A 21,581-nucleotide genomic window follows, 5' to 3' on the forward strand; every position below is an offset into this window, starting at 1 on the left:
GATCGGCTCTTGTAATTCATTAAGAGGTGGCTTCTATCTTCAATATAATTAGTAATTCAGAAGGTTAAACCCATAGGTCTTTGGCCTACAGTAAATTCAATTCGATTACCAGGTTAATTTTGCATTAGGTTATAATAATCCATGCCTTCTGGGAATGTTTTTAAATCCAAAAGTTATGGGTGGAGTTAGAAATGTGGCTGTCAGAAGTATCACAATGGAAATTAACTTTTTATCCATCAGTCTGCCTATTTCAAGACATGGCATGTAAGGGTGCCGAGATACCATACCCTATGCATTGGACGATACTTTTCTCGTCAATCATCTTGAAAAACATATACTTAAAAACTGAAAATCAACCAATGTCCGCCTTGAAATGGTTTATTATCCAAATGTTGAAAGTGCATGTGGGTGACAGAGAGAAATAAAATGGTGCAGTTTGAGGCCATGTGGCCGAGGGTGATGCGGGCGCTGGAGATGGCGGTGTGAGCAGGTGGATCTGGGCAGGTGTGATGTAGTTGTAGTTTGTATGTGTATGTTTTGTCTAAAAAGATTAAATCAAATCTTACAAAAATATAAATAGGGAAAAATGAAAGGCTTGCAAAACGCATTTGATGATTCATTATGAATAGGATTCATTTGATTTATTTTGTTAACATTCTTCATTGTAACCACATGAGCTGTGGACCTACACAACATGAGCATATTAACTTGGTCAAAACATTTGATGACAAATATAGCTTTATGCTGCAAAATAGCCTACTAAATAGGCCAAGACTAAACAAATATATTAGATTGCCTAAATAAACGAGTACATCTCTTAAATAAATTAAGTAGCTCAGGTCTTGAAAATATGGGCAACAACCACCCCCCTTATTCTCGCTGCACTCTCTTTCATTCAGTTACTTCTTCACATCAGCAAAGAAGGACTTTCAGAAACTCACTTTATACAGAGAGGCTATCACTCTTTCACACTGTGGTGAATAAAGTTTGTTATTTAGAATTATTTATTTCTGTTTTTAGAGGGAGAGAAACCAAAAGCCCACCGTGCCTATTTTTCAAAAATAATCAGTCCACATGTCAAGTGTAATTGTATTTGCCCAAGTCCTCTCTCAACTCCACGACCACCCGGCAGCAACTTTTTGGGGGGCCTGATGCAGGAATCTAGTGCCAGAGAAGAGAGACTCTCGGACTGAAACATTCACACCTCCATTAATTTACGAAAAGATAGTCAGTTGTGCCACAGTTTAGACTACTGATAGATCAGCATTCTAATTCCCCCTTGTGATAGTGTGGTGCAATGAGAGAATTACACAATTTACCACAATCTGACACCATCTACCACAGACGGTCATGGCATAAGCTCAAAACTTTTAATTGAGGAACCACTATATCTGAGAGATTTTAGAAAGATCAGGACACGTATTTATTTAATGTTCTTTTTTACATGCATTTAACACCTTATTTTTGCCCTAAAAAAGTCTCCATTTATATTTCCATAAATGTTTTAACTGGTACTGGGGGCATTCAGATGAGTCTTGTGATTGTGTCCTAGAGCAAAACAACCGATGTGTAAGTGTTTGTGAGAGTCTCACCTTTGCACAGAGGGGTCATATTAGTGTGTATCCCAAATGGTTCGAAAACTACAGACAGGAGTTGGCAAATCAGATGTACTGACTTCAGACGAGTCTCCTGACACTTGTGGAAGTCGTAGAGGAAAACATATGCGCACTCGATCAGGAATGGGAAGAATATCCTTCCAATTTCATTCAGCTAAGTTCAATTATATTTTTCTTACTATGAAGTCATATGATGTAAAAAAAATAAAAAATAATTATGGCACAAAGCATATCTTGTCTGCTGAATGAACTAGTCTCCAGCCTAGGCTGCCATTGACATTGCACATAGCCAGATAACATAATAGGCCGACTCAGAATATGCTATTCTGTTCTTCTTAAATACATTTTCCTCTTATCATAATGTTTCTTTAGACCAACCTAAAATAAATAATGGATTTATTGTGATGGTGTAGGCTATATTAAATGGATTTATTAGACTTTAAAAAAAATGCAGATGTTCTAAATGCACGCATCATGCGTGAAGGCCTGGAGATGCTAAATGTGTTTATGTTAAGTAACGGTTAATTACCCTAAGACCTGCAAGCATTTGTATAACAGTTACCGTCTGACAAAATTTCATGACCGACACAGCCCTAGTAAGATAAGGAAGTTAGGAAAGGAAATGAAAGGGGATATATTAGATCATTTAGAGTACATGTTGTTGTTTCTTTCCTCGATTGAGCACCTGTGCCTTTTTTAAATTTAAGCTGGGTTGGAGCGGGTCTGGGCACACCCACATTAAATGTATAATATATGTTAGAGATTGGTGTCACACTGACTAATTTGCCATGGTAACAGGTGGAGAGGGGTGTCCACATCCCCCTGATCATCGCAGGTGGAGGTGGGGGACGTGGGTACAGCAGCCAATCAGACAGCCAGAATGAGTTAATGGACGACCCCCATGTACCAGGGCGTAACGGGAAGTCTGGAGCGGCAGGTAAAACTTCCAACAACACTGTGTGTTTTGTGTTGTGAAGGACTGCTTGACTGTGTGTGTGTGTGTGTGTGTGTGTGTGTGTGTGTGTGTGTGTGTGTGTGTGTGTGTGTGTGTGTGTGTGTGCCTGCCTGTGTTTGTGTGTGTGTCAGCCTGTGTGCGCCTGTGTTTGTGGGTGTCTGTTTGTTCGTTTTGTGTGTTTGTGGGGGCATCTGCCTCAGTGTGTGCCCCCAATCCATTCTGGCCCCCTGTGTCCCGCTCCCTTGGTGCAGTTTGAGTTCAATATAACTACAGCATTTTAAAGGCATGCTCCCCAACTGAGTTCTATGAACAACTCAATAGAATTATTTACCACTTTCATCTCCCAATCCAGTGTTTTCAGTGTCTTGTGCTCCATTATGTGTTTCAAATACCTTTTCCTGTGTGGCTTGTTTGTACTTACAGCTAGAGTATGCTTTAGCGGGGATAGGCAATTTTTGTTAACAGTATTGTATAAAGTTGGTTTATTTGTTAAGTTTTCTATACATTTTATATGTGAGAAATTGACCGTAGAACGTTGCATTGGAAACTATACACTCCTGTTTTGGGTGTATTCCAGGTTTGTGGTCTGTTTATGGCAAAAGAAAAGGTGAGTTTCATAGGACCCCTACCTCTGTTCATAGTAATTTTTATATTTCTTACTAGTACAATAAGACAGGACAAGATGACAGGTTTGCATGCCTATTAACTTCACAATTTGTCTGTCTCCTTTTCTACCTGGGGTGCAAACACAACGCCTCTACATTACTGTAATTTTTTACACATCTCTGTATCCATTATTCACTCATTGTGAGTCATATTAGGCTGTTCAGTAGGCCTTTGGCTTACTGTGAGTGTAGCCCGGTGAGCGCAAATAATACATTTGCTCTGTCTGGTCTGTTTACTGTTTGTTGCTGGCGTAGGATTTTGGATGTACATGTTTGTCTCATTTGACTGGTGGGAAAGAAGAGGAGAAAATAGGGCAAGTTGCGAGCTGGGAGAGTTTGTGTAGGATTAATTGTGGGTGTCTTCGTGCTAACTAGAGCCGGAGCATGGTTTTGAGAGGAGAGGTGGAGGCCCCTACAACAAACTACTGCCAAGTCTCTATCAGATACAGAGGTGGTTACTGTCTTTCTGGCTCAGCGCTGGAAGCATTCCTGATTCTATTTTAGACATTGACCTGAATGTGAATGGGTGGATGCTAGGGAGTTTCAATCAAATTAATAATAATATTACCATCTGCCATCCCATAAGAACAGCCTTTATCTACATGTTGGTGCCCCATATGAGGATGATCATCCACATTATTGTGCCCATTTGAGTATTTGCTTGCAACATTTAAGGACTGTCCAGAAATCAATCAATCAATCGATCAAGTGTTAATTGATTGATTGGCTATCCAGAAGGTGTCAGTAAATGTGTGCACATGATTTAATCCAGTGTATAACTGTCTTAGTGTTTGTCCTTTGTATCTTTGTGTGTGTAGGTGGAGGCGGAGGTTGGAATGACAGTAACCCTGGGTCTCTGGGTGGGAGACCCCTAATACTTGGAGGCCAGGGGGGGCAACCCTGCCAGAAGTTGGGCTGGAAGACCCGAGGGGGCTTCGGGGGAGGGGGAGGCCCCTGTACATCCGGTGGTGGAGGAGGGGGCTATAGAGGTAGGTAAAAAATATATACAGTAAATATACAGTATATAGTAATATGAATATACAGCCCGGTTCGATCCCGGCGCACAATTGGCCCAGCGTCATCCGGGTTAGGGGAGGGTAAATAAGAATTTGTTCTTAACTGACTTGCCTAGTTAAATAAAGGTTAAATAAAATTTAAAAATAATATAAAGCAGTGCTTTCGGGAAAGTATTCAGACCCCTTGACTTTTTCCGCATTTTGTTACATTGCAGCCTTATTCTAAAATGTATAAAATATTTTTTCCCCCTCATAAATCAACACACGATACCCCAGTTTCCCCCATTATTCTCTGCAGATCCTAACAAGCTCTATTTGGTTGAATGGGGAGCGTCACGGCACAGCTATTTTCAGGTCTCTTCAGAAATGTTCGGGCTCTGGCTGGGCCACTCAAGGACATTCAGAGACTTGTCCCAAAGCCACTCCTGCGTTGTCTTGGCTGTGTGCTGAGGGTCGTTGTCCTGTTGGAAGGTGAACCTTAGCCCCAGTCTGAGGTCCTGAGTGCTCTGGAGCAGGTTTTCATCAAAGACCTCTCTGTACTTTACTCCATTCACCTTTCCCTCGATCCTGACTAGTCGCCCAGTCCCTGCCAGTCAAAAACAGCATGATTCTGCCACCACCATGCTTCACTGTAGGGATGGTGCCAGGTTTCTTTCAGACGTGATGCTTGGCATTCAGGCCAAAGAGTTCAATCTTGGCCTTATCAGATCAGAGAATCTTGTTTCTCATGGACTGAGAGTCCTTTAGGTGTCTTTTGGCAAACTCCAAGCGGGCTGTCATGTGCCTTTTACCGAGGAGTGACATCTGTCTGGCCACTTTACAATTAAGGTCTGATTGGTGGAGGGCTGCAGAGATGGTTGTCCTTCTGGAAGGTTCTCCCATCTCCACAAAGGAACTCTGGAGCTCTGTCAGAATGACTATCGGGTTCTTGGTCACCTCACTGAGGTCTTGGGGACCTTCAATGCTGCAGAAATATTTTGGTACCCTTCCCCAGATCTGTGCCTCAACACAATCCTGTCTCGGAGCTCTATGTACAGTTCCTTCGACCTCATGGCTTGGTTTCTACTCTGGCATGCATTCGTGGGACCTTTATATAGACAGGTGTGTGCCTTTCAATTGAATTTTCCACAGGTGGACTCCAATCAAGTTGTAGGAACATCTTAAGGATGATCCATGGAAGGAAACTGGATGCACCTGAGCTCAATTTCGAGTCTCATAGAAAAGGGTTTGAATACTTATGTAAATAACGTATTTATGTTTTTTTATTTGTAATAACTTTGCAAAAATGTCTAAGAACCTGATTTCCTTTGTCATCATGGGTATTGTGTGTAGACTGATGAGGGGAAAAATTATTTAATCAATTTTTAGAAAAAGGCTGTAACGTAACAAAATTTGGAAAAGTGAAGGGGTCTGAATACTTTCCGAATTGTAGATGTCATGTAGATTTTCAATCACCCTATCTGTCACTTTGTCATTGTTGGTCCATAAAACTTTATTATCATTATTTATTATTAGATAATATCATCAGGTAGCACTTTAGATGAAATTAAACCTACTGTACATACCAGGGGTGTCAATCTAGTTCCATGGAGGGCCTAGTGTCTGCGGGTTTTAGATTTTTCCTTTCAATGAAGACCTAGACAACCAGGTGAGGGGAGTTCTTTACTAATTAGTGACCTTAATTCATCATTCAAGTTTAAAGGAGAAGCGAAAACCTGCAGACAATCGGCCCTTTGTGGAATGAGTTCGACACCTGCTATATACCATGGAGGTACTCTGTAGTAAGTTCGCTGACTGATTGCGTCATTTTATTACCACGACCATCCCCTTCATTTCCTCTAGGTGGCAGCACCTCTGAAGCAAATGACCCAAAGCAGGACGGGGATGACGGTTCCTCTTTCACCAACCCAGAGGGAGAGATCTTCCTGGATGCTCTGAAAGGTAACAGATGATGAAATGAGAGACAATTACAGTACACAGTCTATGAACTACAGGGCGGCGACTGGCAAGGTAGTGGTTCGTGAGGCAGACCAGTAGTAAGGTTGTTGGTTCAAGCTTCAGGCAGGTGTCAGGCAGGGTGATGAAGGTGGGAATTGAACTGGCAATCGGAGGTCTGCTGGTGTCTGCTCCCAGGTACCTTTCACTACTGTTGTGCCCTTGAGCAAAGCGCTGCTCTGCAGCTGACACTGTGCTGCTCCCAGCCTATTCTATTCTATTATTTTCTATTCTAGTATATGGAGGCTATTGCATCTGTAACATTGTATACTGTAGGTTGAGGAATGAAGCAAAGGGGCAGCATATACGGTAAGACATCTGCACGGAGCATATCCATTGACCATTTCCTGTGTCTGTACCTGTATAGGGATGGAAAGTGATGGAGAAGTGATCATCTGCCCCGTGCAGAACTGTAGCCACTGTGAGACGGGCGAGTGTCATGAGAACGAGGAGGGGACAATGTGTTACTGTGACGAGGACCTCGAACTTGCCCCCGACGGTGTCTCTTGTGTCAATGCATCAACAGGTCAGACACACACACACACACACACACACACACACACACACACACACACACACACACACACACACACACACACACACACACACACACACACACACACACACACACTACCTTTGTAATATAACAACCAGAGATGTATGTGCCTTGCTCAATTTGATGACTATAATAGAATTCTACATATAAATTAAAACATAATTAATCTTCCTTAAATCATCCACTTAAAAGTAATCTATTAGCAGGGGTTCTATACTTTATTGAATCTTACTCATAGGAAATGCTTTTTAATGATGTAGTAATAATTCACAAATTGTTATAATTTTTTGATCAATTTATCAATTTTGATCAATACTTAGGATAGCTTGCAGAGGTGAAATCATTGTTCCATATTACTTTTCCAGACTTGGGTCAAAAACATAAGTCACATTCTTTTAAAAACTTTAAAGGTTAGTACTTGAAAGTATTTTAATGTGTGCTTGACTGACCTTGGAGTTTGCATTTTGTGGACTATACCATTGGTGACCATTGTGTAGCGCATGTAAAGTATTGAAATAATATGCCGTATGCAGGCGCTAATAGAAGTTTATTATGGTTCTTGTCTGGGTAAACAAAGATTCTGAGCCAACACAAAAAATTATCCACCACCAAAAGATGACTGCGACAACAATATATTCTGTAGTGGTTGGCACTAATATCAAACATTTTATATGATATAGCTCTCAGATCATTCATACCAGGCGCAATGGGCAATCAGCAAGCAGATGTATGGACTTAACAGAGCTGTGGAAGTCAACAGAAAAGTTAGTTTTTTATATAGTCGATATCTAGCATTATCGTATGGAAAAAAAATTCAGCTGATATTGGAATAGATTTTCCATATTTGTATCCATCCATAGGATTAGCAATTAGAACTTGTGCCCATCACTAATATTCACTTAATTTTGTGATGCTCTTTGTCATGACTGTCCTGTAATGATCTGAATGGGTCAGATCAGCTTGGCAATGGATCACAATAACCAGACCCTCTCTCACCCACAGAAGAGGGGAGGAGGGAGCTGGTGGGGGATTGACACCTCACCTACTGTAACTTGAAAAGTATATACACTAGGTATATGAAGTCTCCATCCTCTACGTTGTATTTTAAATATGACAAAATATCATATATTATCCTATCCTAAGAAAGGAATATGATTTTAGGAGCCATAAGAGATTGTTTGTCTCCTATAAACATTGCACAGTAAGTAGCCACGCCCCGAGTGAAGTCAGAGAGCGTGTCAGCCTGACAGAACCCTGTTGACCAGAGTGCATAAAAGGATTGGTAAAAAGATATTAACATGGAGACCAGAGAGACGTTTTAGCTGCAGCTCACGTCAAAAGTGGTTCGATCCCTGAATATCAACACGAGATAGAGGAGAGAAACTCCCCTCCTGAAAAATCACTGGTGCAGCTGATTAGCTGTCCTAAGGAACGTATCTAGAAAAGCGAATTTAATTGGGACCATTCTACTACTCTTCAAACCATTCTATTCTACTACCCTTTTCAAATCACCGTATTCAACTACTCTCATCACTAATGGGAACCGTCGAAATGGCTGTCTAGCCTATCATCCAAGGAGCATCTTGCAGAGTGAACAACAGTAGAAGACAGAGGGTAGGGGTGACCCCTTTTGGACAATCAGAGCCTTACAAGCTTTCCACTGAAATCTCAACACCCTTCCATAGGACGGCTGGTACCGACTGAGATCCACAGTGAACAAAGGCTTTTATACTTAAATATATTCATGATTTCTTACTCCAAATGGGCGGTGGTTCGTGTGCAAAGTACAGTGCCTTGCGAAAGTATTAGGCCCCCTTGAACTTTGCGACCTTTTGCCACATTTCAGGCTTCAAACATAAAGATATAAAACTGTATTTTTTTGTGAAGAATCAACAACAAGTGGGACACAATCATGAAGTGGAACGACATTTATTGGATATTTCAAACTTCTTTAACAAATCAAAAACTGAAAAATTGGGCGTGCAAAATGATTCAGCCCCTTTACTTTCAGTGCAGCAAACTCTCTCCAGAAGTTCAGTGAGGATCTCTGAATGATCCAATGTTGACCTAAATGACTAATGATGATAAATACAATCCACCTGTGTGTAATCAAGTCTCCGTATAAATGCACCTGCACTGTGATAGTCTCAGAGTTCCGTTAAAAGCGCAGAGAGCATCATGAAGAACAAGGAACACACCAGGCAGGTCCGAGATACTGTTGTGAAGAAGTTTAAAGCCGGATTTGGATACAAAAAGATTTCCCAAGCTTTAAACATCCCAAGGAGCACTGTGCAAGCGATAATATTGAAATGGAAGGAGTATCAGACCACTGCAAATCTACCAAGACCTGGCCGTCCCTCTAAACTTTCAGCTCATACAAGGAGAAGACTGATCAGAGATGCAGCCAAGAGGCCCATGATCACTCTGGATGAACTGCAGAGATCTACAGCTGAGGTGGGAGACTCTGTCCATAGGACAACAATCAGTCGTATATTGCACAAATCTGGCCTTTATGGAAGAGTGGCAAGAAGAAAGCCATTTCTTAAAGATATCCATAAAAAGTGTCGTTTAAAGTTTGCCACAAGCCACCTGGGAGACACACCAAACATGTGGAAGAAGGTGCTCTGGTCAGATTAAACCAAAATTGAACTTTTTGGCAACAATGCAAAACGTTATGTTTGGCGTAAAAGCAACACAGCTCATCACCCTGAACACACCAAACCCACTGTCAAACATGGTGGTGGCAGCATCATGGTTTGGGCCTGCTTTTCTTCAGCAGGGACAGGGAAGATGGTTAAAATTGATGGGAAGATGGATGGAGCCAAATACAGGACCATTCTGGAAGAAAACCTGATGGAGTCTGCAAAAGACCTGAGACTGGGACGGAGATTTGTCTTCCAACAAGACAATGATCCAAAACATAAAGCAAAATCTACAATGGAATGGTTCAAAAATAAACATATCCAGGTGTTAGAATGGCCAAGTCAAAGTCCAGACCTGAATCCAATCGAGAATCTGTGGAAAGAACTGAAAACTGTTCACAAATGCTCTCCATCCAACCTCACTGAGCTCGAGCTGTTTTGCAAGGAGGAATGGGAAACAATGTCAGTCTCTCGATGTGCAAAACTGATAGAGACATTCCCCAAGCGACTTACAGCTGTAATCGCAGCAAAAGGTGGCGCTACAAAGTATTAGCTTAAGGAGGCTGAATAATTTTGCACGCCCAATTTTTCAGTTTTTGAGTTATTAAAAAAGTTTGAAATATCCAATAAATGTCGTTCCACTTCATGATTGTGTCCCACTTGTTGTTGATTCTTCACAAAAAAATACAGTTTTATATCTTTATGTTTAAAGCCTGAAATGTGGCAAAAGGTCGCAAAGTTCAAGGGGGCCGAATTCTTTCGCAAGGCACTGTATATGATTACTGTGAGACTAGTTCCTAAAATGTATCAACGATAAGTGTCTCTTTCTCTCTCTATCTACATCTCCTTTGTAACATGTCGCCATATGTTGTCAGTCCGCTAGGGACCTTATCCTAATGTATTAAGTGTGTATGTTTATCCTATGTTATAATTTAGTTAGCTAGTAAATAAATAATTAAACCAATTTGTGTAGTACTGAATTAGTAAGGCTGGGTTTTTTGCAGATACAGGAGGTTACGACTGTTCAGAATGACGATATGATATGAGGTTATGATTAATACGTTGACTGTTTTATGGATGTGGTAGAGTTTAATTCGGGAGATGGTAACTCTTTAACCAACAACTCTCGTGGTGCCCCAAATTCCTAATGAGTTAATTGTTACATGATTCATTTAATCGGGTAATAATTAAAGATAGTTATTTATTTCGATAAATAACAGTCATCAGATGATTGAAAGTAAATTCACAACATCTTCTAATAAGATGTACTTGACCCAGATCTGAACTCTTCTCTCCCCTGACAGAGGTGTCTCTGCTGCCACCCCAGCCCTCCCTGTCCCATCTGGCCCTGGGTCTGTCTGTGGGGACCTCAGCCCTCATTGCTGCCCTGCTGCTAGCTGTGTCTGGAGTCATGATCAGTGAGTGGTGAAATGCGAGGGATACACACCTATAGTTGTGTGCACACACACACACACGCAAGCTTACGCGGAATCACACAGGCACACAAACACACAAATGTTGGTGTAAGGCATATTAAAAACATGTCGGTATCTATACATACTGTGAGAACACAACACACCATTACATGTGAACACGTTATGTGTGCACAAGCATGCGTATGTGCATACACACACACACTCAGGAAGATTGATGAGCACAGACTAGGTATTTTGATGGATCAATGGCTGATCCTTCGCAGACCTAACACGTCATCAGAGTGCGACGTATGTTTGTTGTTGTTGAACGCTGTTGAATGCCAAAACCTGAACTAGAAACCTCAAGTTTAAAAGCTGACAGTGTTTTAATATACACTGCTCAAAAGAATAAAGGGAACACTAAAATAACACATCCTAGATCTGAATGAATGAAATATTATTATTAAATACTTTTTTCTTTATATAGTTGAATGTGCTGACAACAAAATCACACAAAAATGATCAATGGAAATCAAATGTATCAACCCATGGAGGTCTGGATTTGGAGTCACACTCAAAATTAAAGTGGAAAACCACACTATAGGCTGATCCAACTTTGAAAGAATGTCCTTAAAACAAGTCAAAATGAGGCTCAGTAGTGTGTGTGGCCTCCACGTGCCTGTATGACCTCCCTACAGCGCCTGGGCATGCTCCTGATGAGGTGGCGGATGGTCTCCTGAGGGATCTCCTCCCAGACCTGTACTAAAGCATCCGCCAACTCCTGGACAGTCTGTGGTGCAACGTGGCGTTGGTGGATGGAGCGAGACATGATGTCCCAGATGTGTTCAATTGGATTCAGGTCTGGGGAATGGGCGGGCCAGTCCATAGCATCAATGCCTTCCTCTTGCAGGAACTGCTGACACACTCCAGCCACATGAGGTCTAGCATTGTCTTGCATTAGGAGGAACCCAGGGCCAACCGCACCAGCATATAGTCTCACAAGGGGTCTGAGGATCTCATCTCGGTACCTAATGGCAGTCAGGCTACCTCTGGCGAGCACATGGAGGGCTGTGCGCCCCCCCCCCCCCAAAGAAATGCCACCCCACACCATGACTGACCCACCGCCAAACCGGTCATGCTGGAGGATGTTGCAGGCAGCAGAACGTTCTCCACGGCGTCACCAGACTCTGTCACGTCTGTCACATGTGCTCAGTGTGAACCTGCTTTCATCTGTGAAGAGCACAGGGCGCCAGTGGCGAATTTGCCAATCTTGGTGTTCTCTGGCAAATGCCAAACGTCCTGCACCGTGTTGGGCTGTAAGCACAACCCCCACCTGTGGACGTCGGGCCCTCATACCACCCTCATGGAGTCTGTTTCTGACCGTTTGAGCAGACACATGCACATTTGTGGCCTGCTGGAGGTCATTTTGCAGGGCTCTGGCAGTGCTCCTCCTGCTCCTCCTTGCACAAAGGGGGAGGTAGCGGTCTTGCTGCTGGGTTGTTGCCCTCCTATGGCCTCCTCCACATCTCCTGATGTACTGGCCTGTCTCCTGGTAGCGCCTCCATGCTCTGGACACTACGCTGACAGACACAGCAAACCTTCTTGCCACAGCTCGCATTGATGTGCCAATCTGGATGAGCTACACTACCTGAGCCACTTGTGTGGGTTGTAGACTCATGTTTACACTTGAGTGAAAGCACCGCCAGCATTCAAAAGTGACCAAAACATCAGCCAGGAAGCATAGGAACTGAGAAGTGGTCTGTGGTCACCACCTGCAGAACCACTCCTTTATTGGGGGTGTCTTGCTTATTGCCTATAATTTCCACATGTTGTCTATTCCATTTGCACAACAGCATGTGAAATGTATTGTCAATCAGTGTTGCTTCCTAAATGGACAGTTTGATTTCACAGAAGTGGGATTGACTTGGAGTTACATTGTGTTGTGTTCCCTATTTTTTTGAGCAGTGTACTTTGTTTTGGATGCTGCAGCTCTGTTGGGCTTAGTTGCTGTGAGCGCTGCTGTCTGTCCCAGGATCCTGCCAGATTCCTCATGGGGGATAGACACGAAAGCCTAGCTGGCTCTGCGGTTTCAAATGGAGGCCGCTATTGAACGTTTCCAGCGTTGCAGGAGCTGTGTTTACTTTGCTTTGTTCCGGGACAATGTGGACAGTGCTGACTTTCAATGTAGCAACTGCTTGCTTGCGGAGGACTACAGGAGTGAAGCGGCTACTCATAGCAAGCAAGTAGCAAACCTACACATGGTACTGGGGTATCCACGCCCACCTATCTTTTATTTTTCTTCCACCCAAGTAGCCGGATGCCGCTCTGGTCTGGTGGAAGTTTCGCTCTCCACTGCTTACTGGCCGGTGCTCAGCAGGGTTCCATCCCCGAAGGGGTCTCCCCCTTCCATGGAGAACAGAGCTATTCTCGACCCAACCAACAAGCCATGGAGGTACGTCACCCGCCGTGAAAGACGAAGAAAGCTTCCTCTGGCAAAAGATATCTCCTATGCCACCCTGGATCCAGAGGTTCCGGTGCCTTCTTCCTTGGGGGCTTCCCATTCAACATCAGATCCAGGGGTACCTGCATCTTCGTCCTCAGTTCTGTCTCCCTCTCCGGAGGCTTCTACCTCGGGTTCAGATCCTCGAAGCTCCCACCCTCATCAGACCATGAGGCTGACTGAGAGACCGGCCCATTCAACAACACCAGCTGTCATTATAGGCAGCTTTATGGTGAGAAACATCTCGTCCCAAAGGCAAAAACGCTGTACTACCCAGGAGCAAGAATACAGGACATCACAAGGCTACTTCCGACTGTTCTGCGACAGATGCCGGGTAATTACATTGTCGTAGTCCATGTGGGGTTAAACAACATCAGCAGGGCTAGCTGGGAACAATTGAAAATGTCTGGTCTACAGGAATGACGGAGTCCATCCAAATCATCTTGGCTCCACACATTTCAAGTCTGCGTTGAAACAATGACTTTTCAATAATAATATGAGCAAGTCTACTTCTGATAAGCTTCCCAGTAAAGCATAAAAAAACAATCAAGCAACCAAGAAAAGTGCTACAAATAGCTCATATTAACCTATGCAGCCTGTAACAGATGGCATTCATATTCTGACTATCTGAAACTCACTTAGAAAATTCCTTTGATGATACAGTGGTAGCAATACATGGTTACCTAAAAGACTGAAATGCCAACGGGGGCAGTGTTGCGATCTATATTCACAACCACATTCCTGTAAATCTTAGAGACGATCTAATGTTAAATATTGTAATTACTCTGCCAATCCTGATGTCCTAGCCTTGTCTGGATCCTGGCTGAGGAAGGCCACCAAAAAGTCTGAAATCTCCATCCCCAACTACAACACTTTCCGTGAAGATAGAACTGCCAAAGGGGACGGAGTTGCAATCTACTGCAGAGAGAGCCTCCAGTTCTGTCTTACTATCCAGGTCTGTGCCCAAACAGTTCGAGCATTCTACTTTTTAAAATCCACCTTTCCATAAATAAGTCTCCGGAGAGGCGCAGAGAGTCTCTCACTGTTGCCGCTTGTTATAGACCCCCCTCAGCCTCCACCTGGAACCTGGACACCATATGTGAATTGATTTCCCCCCATCTATCTTCAGAGTTTGTACTGTTAGGTGACCTAAACTGGCATATGCTTAACACCCAGGCCGTCCTACAATCTAAACTAGATGTCCTCAATCAAATTATCAAGGAACCTACCAGGTATAACCATAAATCTGTAAAAATGGGTGCCCTCATAGATATCATCCTGACCAACTTGCCCTCCAAATACACCTCTGCTGTCTTCAAACAGGATCTCAGCGATCACTGCCCCATTGCTTGCATCCGTAACGGGTCCGCGTTCAAACGACAATCCCTCATCACTGTCAAACGCTGCCTAAAATACTTCAGAGAGCAGGCCCGGGTATCCTGGAAGGAAATGTACCTCTTCCCGTCAGTAGAGGATGCCTGGTTGTTCTTTAAAACCTCTCTGGGATATGTGGGACGCTAGCGTCCCACCTGGCCAAGAGCCAGAGAAAATGCAGAGCGCCAAATTCAAATAAATTACTATAAAAATCTAGCTTTCATGAAATCACACCTGTAAGATACCAAATTATAGCTACACATGTTGTGAATCCAGCCAACATGTCAGATTCCAAAAAGGCTTTTCGGCGAAAGCAAATGATGCTATTATCTGAGAGTAGCACCTCCGTAAACAAAGAGAGAAAACATATTTCAACACTGCAGATGCGACACAAAACGCAGAAATAAAAATATAAATCATGCCTTACCTTTTGATGAGCTTCTTCTGTTGGCACTCCAATATGTCCCATAAACGTCACAAATAGTCCTTTTGTTCAATTAATTCCGTCGATATATATCCAAAATGTACATTTATTTGGCGCGTTTGATCCAGAAAAACACTGGTTTCAACTTGCGCAACGTGACTACAAAATATCTCAAAAGTTAACTGTAAACTTTGCAAAAACATTTCGAACTACTTTTGTAATATATTTTTAAAAGTATATAATCGATCAGATTGAAGACGGGATGATACAGGAAGAAAACAAACTGACGCTACGGTCACGCGCCTCTAACAGTACACTTGAAGTGACCCTCATTTTGAACAGGGCTACTTCTTCATTACACAAAGGAAAAACCTCAACCAATTTCTAAAGACTGGGGACATTCAGTGGAAGAGATAGGATTTGCAAGAACGTCCCTTAGAAATCTGGATTCCCAATGAAAATGCATTAAAAAGTGAGTGACCTCAATTATTTTTTAAATCTGAATGGTTTGTCCTCTGGGTTTCGCCTGCTAAATAAGTTCTGTTATACTCACAGACATGATTCAAACAGTTTTAGAAACATCAGCAACTAATCAGCAACTAATAATCATATGCATATCTTATCTTCTGAGTAGCAGGCAGGGGAATTTGGGCATGCATTTCATCTGGATGTGAAAATACTGCCCCGTCACCAAGAAGTTAACCACGTCTCAGTAAGGACCAACACATCTGGATTGGAGCTGTGAACCTACACTTTAAATTGATCTAGTGTGGTAGAGTGGCTAGACGGAAGCCCCTCCTTAGTAAAAGACACGTGACAGCCCGCTTGGTGCCAAAAGGCACCTAAAGGACCCCCAGACCATGAGAAACAAGATTCTCTGGTCTGATGAAACCAAAATTGAACTCTTTAGCCTGAATACCAAGCGTCATGTCTGGAGGAAACCTGGCACCATTCCTACAGTGAAGCATGGTGGTGGCAACATCATGTTGTGGGGATGTATTTCAGCGGCAGGGACTGGGAGACTAGTTAGGATCGATGGGAAAGACGAACGGAGCAAAGTATACAGAGAACGTTGATGAAAACCTGCTCCAGAGTGCTCAGGACCTCAGACTGAGGCTAAGGTTCACCTTCCAACAGGACAACGACCCTAAGCACACAGCCAAGACAACACAGGGGTAGCTTTGTAAAAAGTTTCTGAATGTCCTTGAGTGGCCCAGCCAGAACCCGGACTTGGACTCGATCAAACATCTCTGGAGAGACTTGAAAAAAGCTGTGCAGCGACGTTCCCCATCCAACCTGAAAGAGCTTGAGAGGATCAGCAGAGAAGAATGGGAGAAACTCCCCAAATACAGGTGTGTCAAGCTTGTAGCGTCATACCCAAGAAGACTTGAGGCTGTAATCGCTGCCAAAGATGCTTCAACAAAGTACTTAGTAAAGGGTCAGAATACTTATGCAAATATCATACTTAAGTTTTGTATTTGTAATAACCTGTCATTATGAGGGTAATGTGTGTAGTTTGAAGAGGGGAAAAAACAAGCCTTCTAAATGTCTTATGGAGGCTTTATTATTTATGAAGCCTTAATAAAATATACTCCATTTAAAGAGTAGGCAAATAAGAACGTATGTCTTCCTGCTCACTTTGTCATATTGTTGACAAAGTATCAACTTTAAAAAAAATATTAAATAGTGCTTTATTTTCAGATCTACAGTATCACCACATATTAAATGAAATGCACAAGTGGTTTTGAATGACTTCAGTTGATCCTAGAGACATGAAACTTTCACAATACAATAACTTGATTTTCCATTGGCATGGAAATATATTTTTTTTAGGTCACCATACAGCAGTGGTTCCTATCCTTTTTCAGTTACTGTAGCACCAACTGAATTTCGCTCTGCCCATAGTACCCCTGAAGTACCCCATCATGTGTATTTTACCTGTAGGCTTATGATATCATAAGTCTTCCCAAGCATCCCCTGTGGATAGGCCAAGTGCCCCCAGTGGTCCTAGTACCCCTGGTTGAGAACCACTACCATACAGAATACACTAAATCAAGACACGATAATACAACATACAAGGGCACTGCGCATGGAGGGGAATGACTGCTTTCAATTTATGTGAAAAATAATCCAGGACGCCGACATTGCTCATATTTTACATCCCTTCACATATCTGTCCATGTTTCCTCATAATATATTTATATTCTTGTCTATTCAGTGTACAGACGGAAGCACATAGAGCTACAGTCCATTCAGCTGGAGCTCCAGAGCCCAGACTGTAAACTGAGCAAGCTGAGGGCCTCCACCATCATGACCGACTACAACCCCAACTACTGCTTCGCTGGGAAGACCGCCTCTGTCAACGACCTGAAGGAGGTGCCCCGACGCAACATCTCCCTCACCAGGTAAACCAACCTGTAAAAATTGTCATAAACAACTTCAATATAATATATTCCATTTAGCAGATGCTTTTATCCAAAGCAACTTGCAGTCAAGCGTGGATAAATGTATTGCGTATGGCTGGTCCCGAGAATTGAACCCTCTATCCTGACATTGAAAGTGCCATGATTTACCAACTGAGCGACAGAGGACCACAACAAAAATAACTAGAATACATTGTTGTATACTGTATACACACAAATAAATTGTTTACTTTAACACTGTGGGTGTTCAAATTATTATCACAAATTTGCAGTGTAAATTTGCAACTCAGACTTTTGAAAGTATGGGCATTTCATGTTCAGTATCACTAATTGGCTATAAAAAATATGAGATGAGTTCAAATGGTATCAACAATGTTTTTGTTAAGTAGTGATGGGGAAAACAAAGCTTCCTGAAGCATTGAGGCTTTCCAGCCAATTCTGTTGAAAATAGTTTACTCAAGGCTTTTATCAACAAAGTGTACACTAGTGGCGGCTGTTGGTAAAAATAATTTAGAGCAGCTAAATTATTGTAGATGACATCCCACGCGCCTTAGCGCATGCACAGTATGGCCTTTTTGCATCGACTTGATGCTGGTACGCTAGCAACCAATGTCCCAAACACAGCGAAGGCTGGTCACCAACAAAAACACTATGAATGCTGGTCACCAGCCTATGCTGGTCTATGTTGTTTTTTTCAGCAGAGTTAGAAGTCACGTTGATACGACTCATAATACAGTGAGTATGCATACATTTTTAGCTTGTGAGCCCTGCAGGAATTGAACCTAAGACCTTTGATTTGCTAACACCATGCTCTTACGACTGAGCCACACAGGACCAGAAAGCATATCTTCTGCTGCCATTCAGTGGAATGTCAGTTGTTCCTTCTGCTTTGCAAAGTAAAGCAATTCAGTAAAATGGGCTTCCATACTAAAGTCGGAAATGTCTTCCAAATATCTGAAAACTGATCAAACTTATTTTAATATTATACGGACGGTAGTTTCATACGGTAGTTGCCTGTACAATCCCAATGCAATGTTCTCACAAAGCACCAACATTACAGGTGACCCAGTGACCCCTGAAAGCCATAGTATTTATTGTTCGGAGGCGTCAGTACTTCAGATGTCAGAGGTTATAGTACATCACGGTGAAAAGCTAAGCTAGCCACCTGCTGCAATACTGTCCATAGGCCCACTTTCCTTCCACTCAGTAATCAATGACCTCTACTGAAGAAAGATTACTAAGTGCTGTGTGTGTGTGTGTGTGTGTGTGTGTGTGTGTGTGTGTGTGTGTGTGTGTGTGTGTGTGTGTGTGTGTGTGTGTGTAGGGGACTGGGACATGGTGCCTTCGGTGAGGTGTATGAAGGGATGGCAGTGGGGATACCTGGAGAGTCCAATCCCATGCAAGTAGCAGTTAAGGTGAGCCCTGGCACAAACAAACAAGCAAAACAACAAACAAACAAGCAACTTACAGACAGAATATACAGGGCCTCAAACATCACGAGTATCAGCAAGAATGTGTGTGTATTTTGTACATATGAGCATTTTATTCAATAAGGGGGAATTCCGACCCGAGTTAAGCTTGCGTGAATGGAATGGAATTCCCTTTGTATGCACTTTTCTTTAAATGCGTATTCTGACTTTGAACTTAAAGCATGAGAACAGCATACTATTCACCCACTATTAGTTTGGGGTGGAGATCAAAGAAATGAAATTGTGGCCTTCAGATGAGCCGAATTCTGACCTTGACTTAATTACCTCATAATTTTACCACCACACACGAGGAAACGATGAAAACAGCTCCAAGTGGAACAAAATCGAGTGTATTTCTTCCCTATATAAATAACACCATTCTCCGTGCACTTTAATTTACTAACTGATAAGAGCTATTGATAACAGCTTGATAAATTAGTAAGTCGTTTGGATAAGGGGATTTGAAATATAAATGACAATTGGTTTATATATATTTTACCTTATGGTCACTGGAGACAAATGTGAAACCAGTCATAAGGCAGCAAACTGAAGCATATCAGCATATCACGGTAGCCACCGTCACTTATACACCATACATTCAGAACTGTCACTTTAGTGTTAGTTTCCTTACATTTTTTGAATCATTCAATTACAACGTTAGTTTACCTTTTTTTCCCTCTGTCACGTTTGTGTGGTCGATCCTAAAGATTGCTAGCAATAGTGGGCCATATTAGGCTAAAGTATTACAAGGTGTGCTATAATTTGGGACATGTAGCCTATTTGAGTTACTATGGAATGCAGACCATGCGTAGCAGTTTAAACCTGGAGCCTGACACACGGTTCACAACAGATATGAAGTAAAGTTTGAGAAATCTCACAGGTTTTGCATACCGGTATGCATTTTTCATCGAAACAAATATATATATATAAATAGAAAACTAGGACTGCTGGGCCTTCGAGGCCCCTTCAAGCTAATGGCAGTCATTCTGACAGCAAAATTCTAACAGTGTAATTAATACTTGCATACAGTGCCTTGCAAAAGTATTCACCCCGCCTAGGCATTTTTCCTATTTTTCCTATGTATTTGTTTTGTATTATTTGAATTACACAACATGCCTAACACTTTAAAGTTGCAACATATTTTTTCTTGTGAAACAAACAAGAAATAAGACAACAAAACTGAAAAATTGAGCATGCATAACTATTCATCCCCCCAAAGTCAATACTTTGTAGAGCCACCTTTTGCAGCAATTCCAGCTGCAAGTCTCTTGGGGCTTTAAGCTTGGCACATCTAGCCACTGGGATTTTTGCCCATTCTTCAAGGCAAAACTGCTCCAGCTCCTTCAAGTTGGATGGGTTCTGCTGGTGAACAGCAATATTTACTTCATACCACATATTCTCAATTGGATTGAGGTCTGGGCATTGGCTAGGCCATTCCAGGACATTTGAATGTTTTCCCTTAAACACTCGAGTGCTGCTTTAGCATTATGATTAGGGTCATTTTCCTGCTTCCAAGTCTCAAATCTCTGGAAGACTGAAACAGGTTTCGTTCAAGAATTTCCCTTTATTTAGCTCCATACATCATTCCTTCAATTCTGACCAGTTTCCCAGTCCCTGCCGATGAAAAACATCCCCACAGCATGATGCTGCCACCACCATGCTTCTCGGGGTGATGAGAAGTGTTGGGTTTGTGCCAGACATAGCGTTTTCCTTGATGGCCAAAAAGCTAAATTTTAGTCTAATCTGACCAGAGTACCTTCTTCCATATGTTTGGGGAGTCTCCCACATGCCTTTTGACGAACACCAAACGTGTTTGCTTATTTTTTTTTATCTAACCAATGGCTTTTTTCTGGCGACTCTTCTGTAATGCCCAGCTACAGTGCCTTGCGAAAGTATTCGGCCCCCTTGAACTTTGCGACCTTTTGCCACATTTCAGGCTTCAAACATAAAGATATAAAACTGTATTTTTTTGTGAAGAATCAACAACAAGTGGGACACAATCATGAAGTGGAACGACATTTATTGGATATTTCAAACTTTTTTAACAAATCAAAAACTGAAAAATTGGACGTGCAAAATTATTCAGCCCCCTTAAGTTAATACTTTGTAGCGCCACCGTTTGCTGCGATTACAGCTGTAAGTCGCTTGGGGTATGTCTCTATCAGTTTTGCACATCGAGAGACTGACATTTTTTCCCATTCCTCCTTGCAAAACAGCTCAAGCTCAGTGAGGTTGGATGGAGAGCATTTGTGAACAGTAGTTTTCAGTTCTTTCCACAGATTCTCGATTGGATTCAGGTCTGGACTTTGACTTGGCCATTCTAACACCTGGATATGTTTATTTTTGAACCATTCCATTGTAGATTTTGCTTTATGTTTTGGATCATTGTCTTGTTGGAAGACAAATCTCCGTCCCAGTCTCAGGTCTTTTGCAGACTCCATCAGGTTTTCTTCCAGAATGGTCCTGTATTTGGCTCCATCCATCTTCCCATCAATTTCAACCATCTTCCCTGTCCCTGCTGAAGAAAAGCA

At 42.3% G+C, this 21,581-nt stretch overlaps 1 protein-coding gene across 1 annotated transcript in view; it reads left to right on the top strand.

Annotated features, from left to right (window-relative positions):
• Positions 1-21,581, top strand: part of ros1 (c-ros oncogene 1, receptor tyrosine kinase) — a 142,643-nt gene that overhangs the window by 91,457 nt on the left and 29,605 nt on the right. Inside the window, exons 11-17 of the mRNA XM_020470344.2 lie at positions 2,415-2,553; positions 4,055-4,225; positions 6,095-6,193; positions 6,615-6,773; positions 10,750-10,863; positions 17,377-17,563; positions 18,906-18,996. Coding sequence (XP_020325933.2) covers positions 2,415-2,553; positions 4,055-4,225; positions 6,095-6,193; positions 6,615-6,773; positions 10,750-10,863; positions 17,377-17,563; positions 18,906-18,996 — 960 coding nt within the window. The remainder of the gene's footprint in view (positions 1-2,414; positions 2,554-4,054; positions 4,226-6,094; positions 6,194-6,614; positions 6,774-10,749; positions 10,864-17,376; positions 17,564-18,905; positions 18,997-21,581) is intronic.

This window comes from Oncorhynchus kisutch, linkage group LG14 (genome assembly GCF_002021735.2).
Source record: "Oncorhynchus kisutch isolate 150728-3 linkage group LG14, Okis_V2, whole genome shotgun sequence".
Lineage (NCBI taxonomy): Eukaryota > Metazoa > Chordata > Actinopteri > Salmoniformes > Salmonidae > Oncorhynchus > Oncorhynchus kisutch.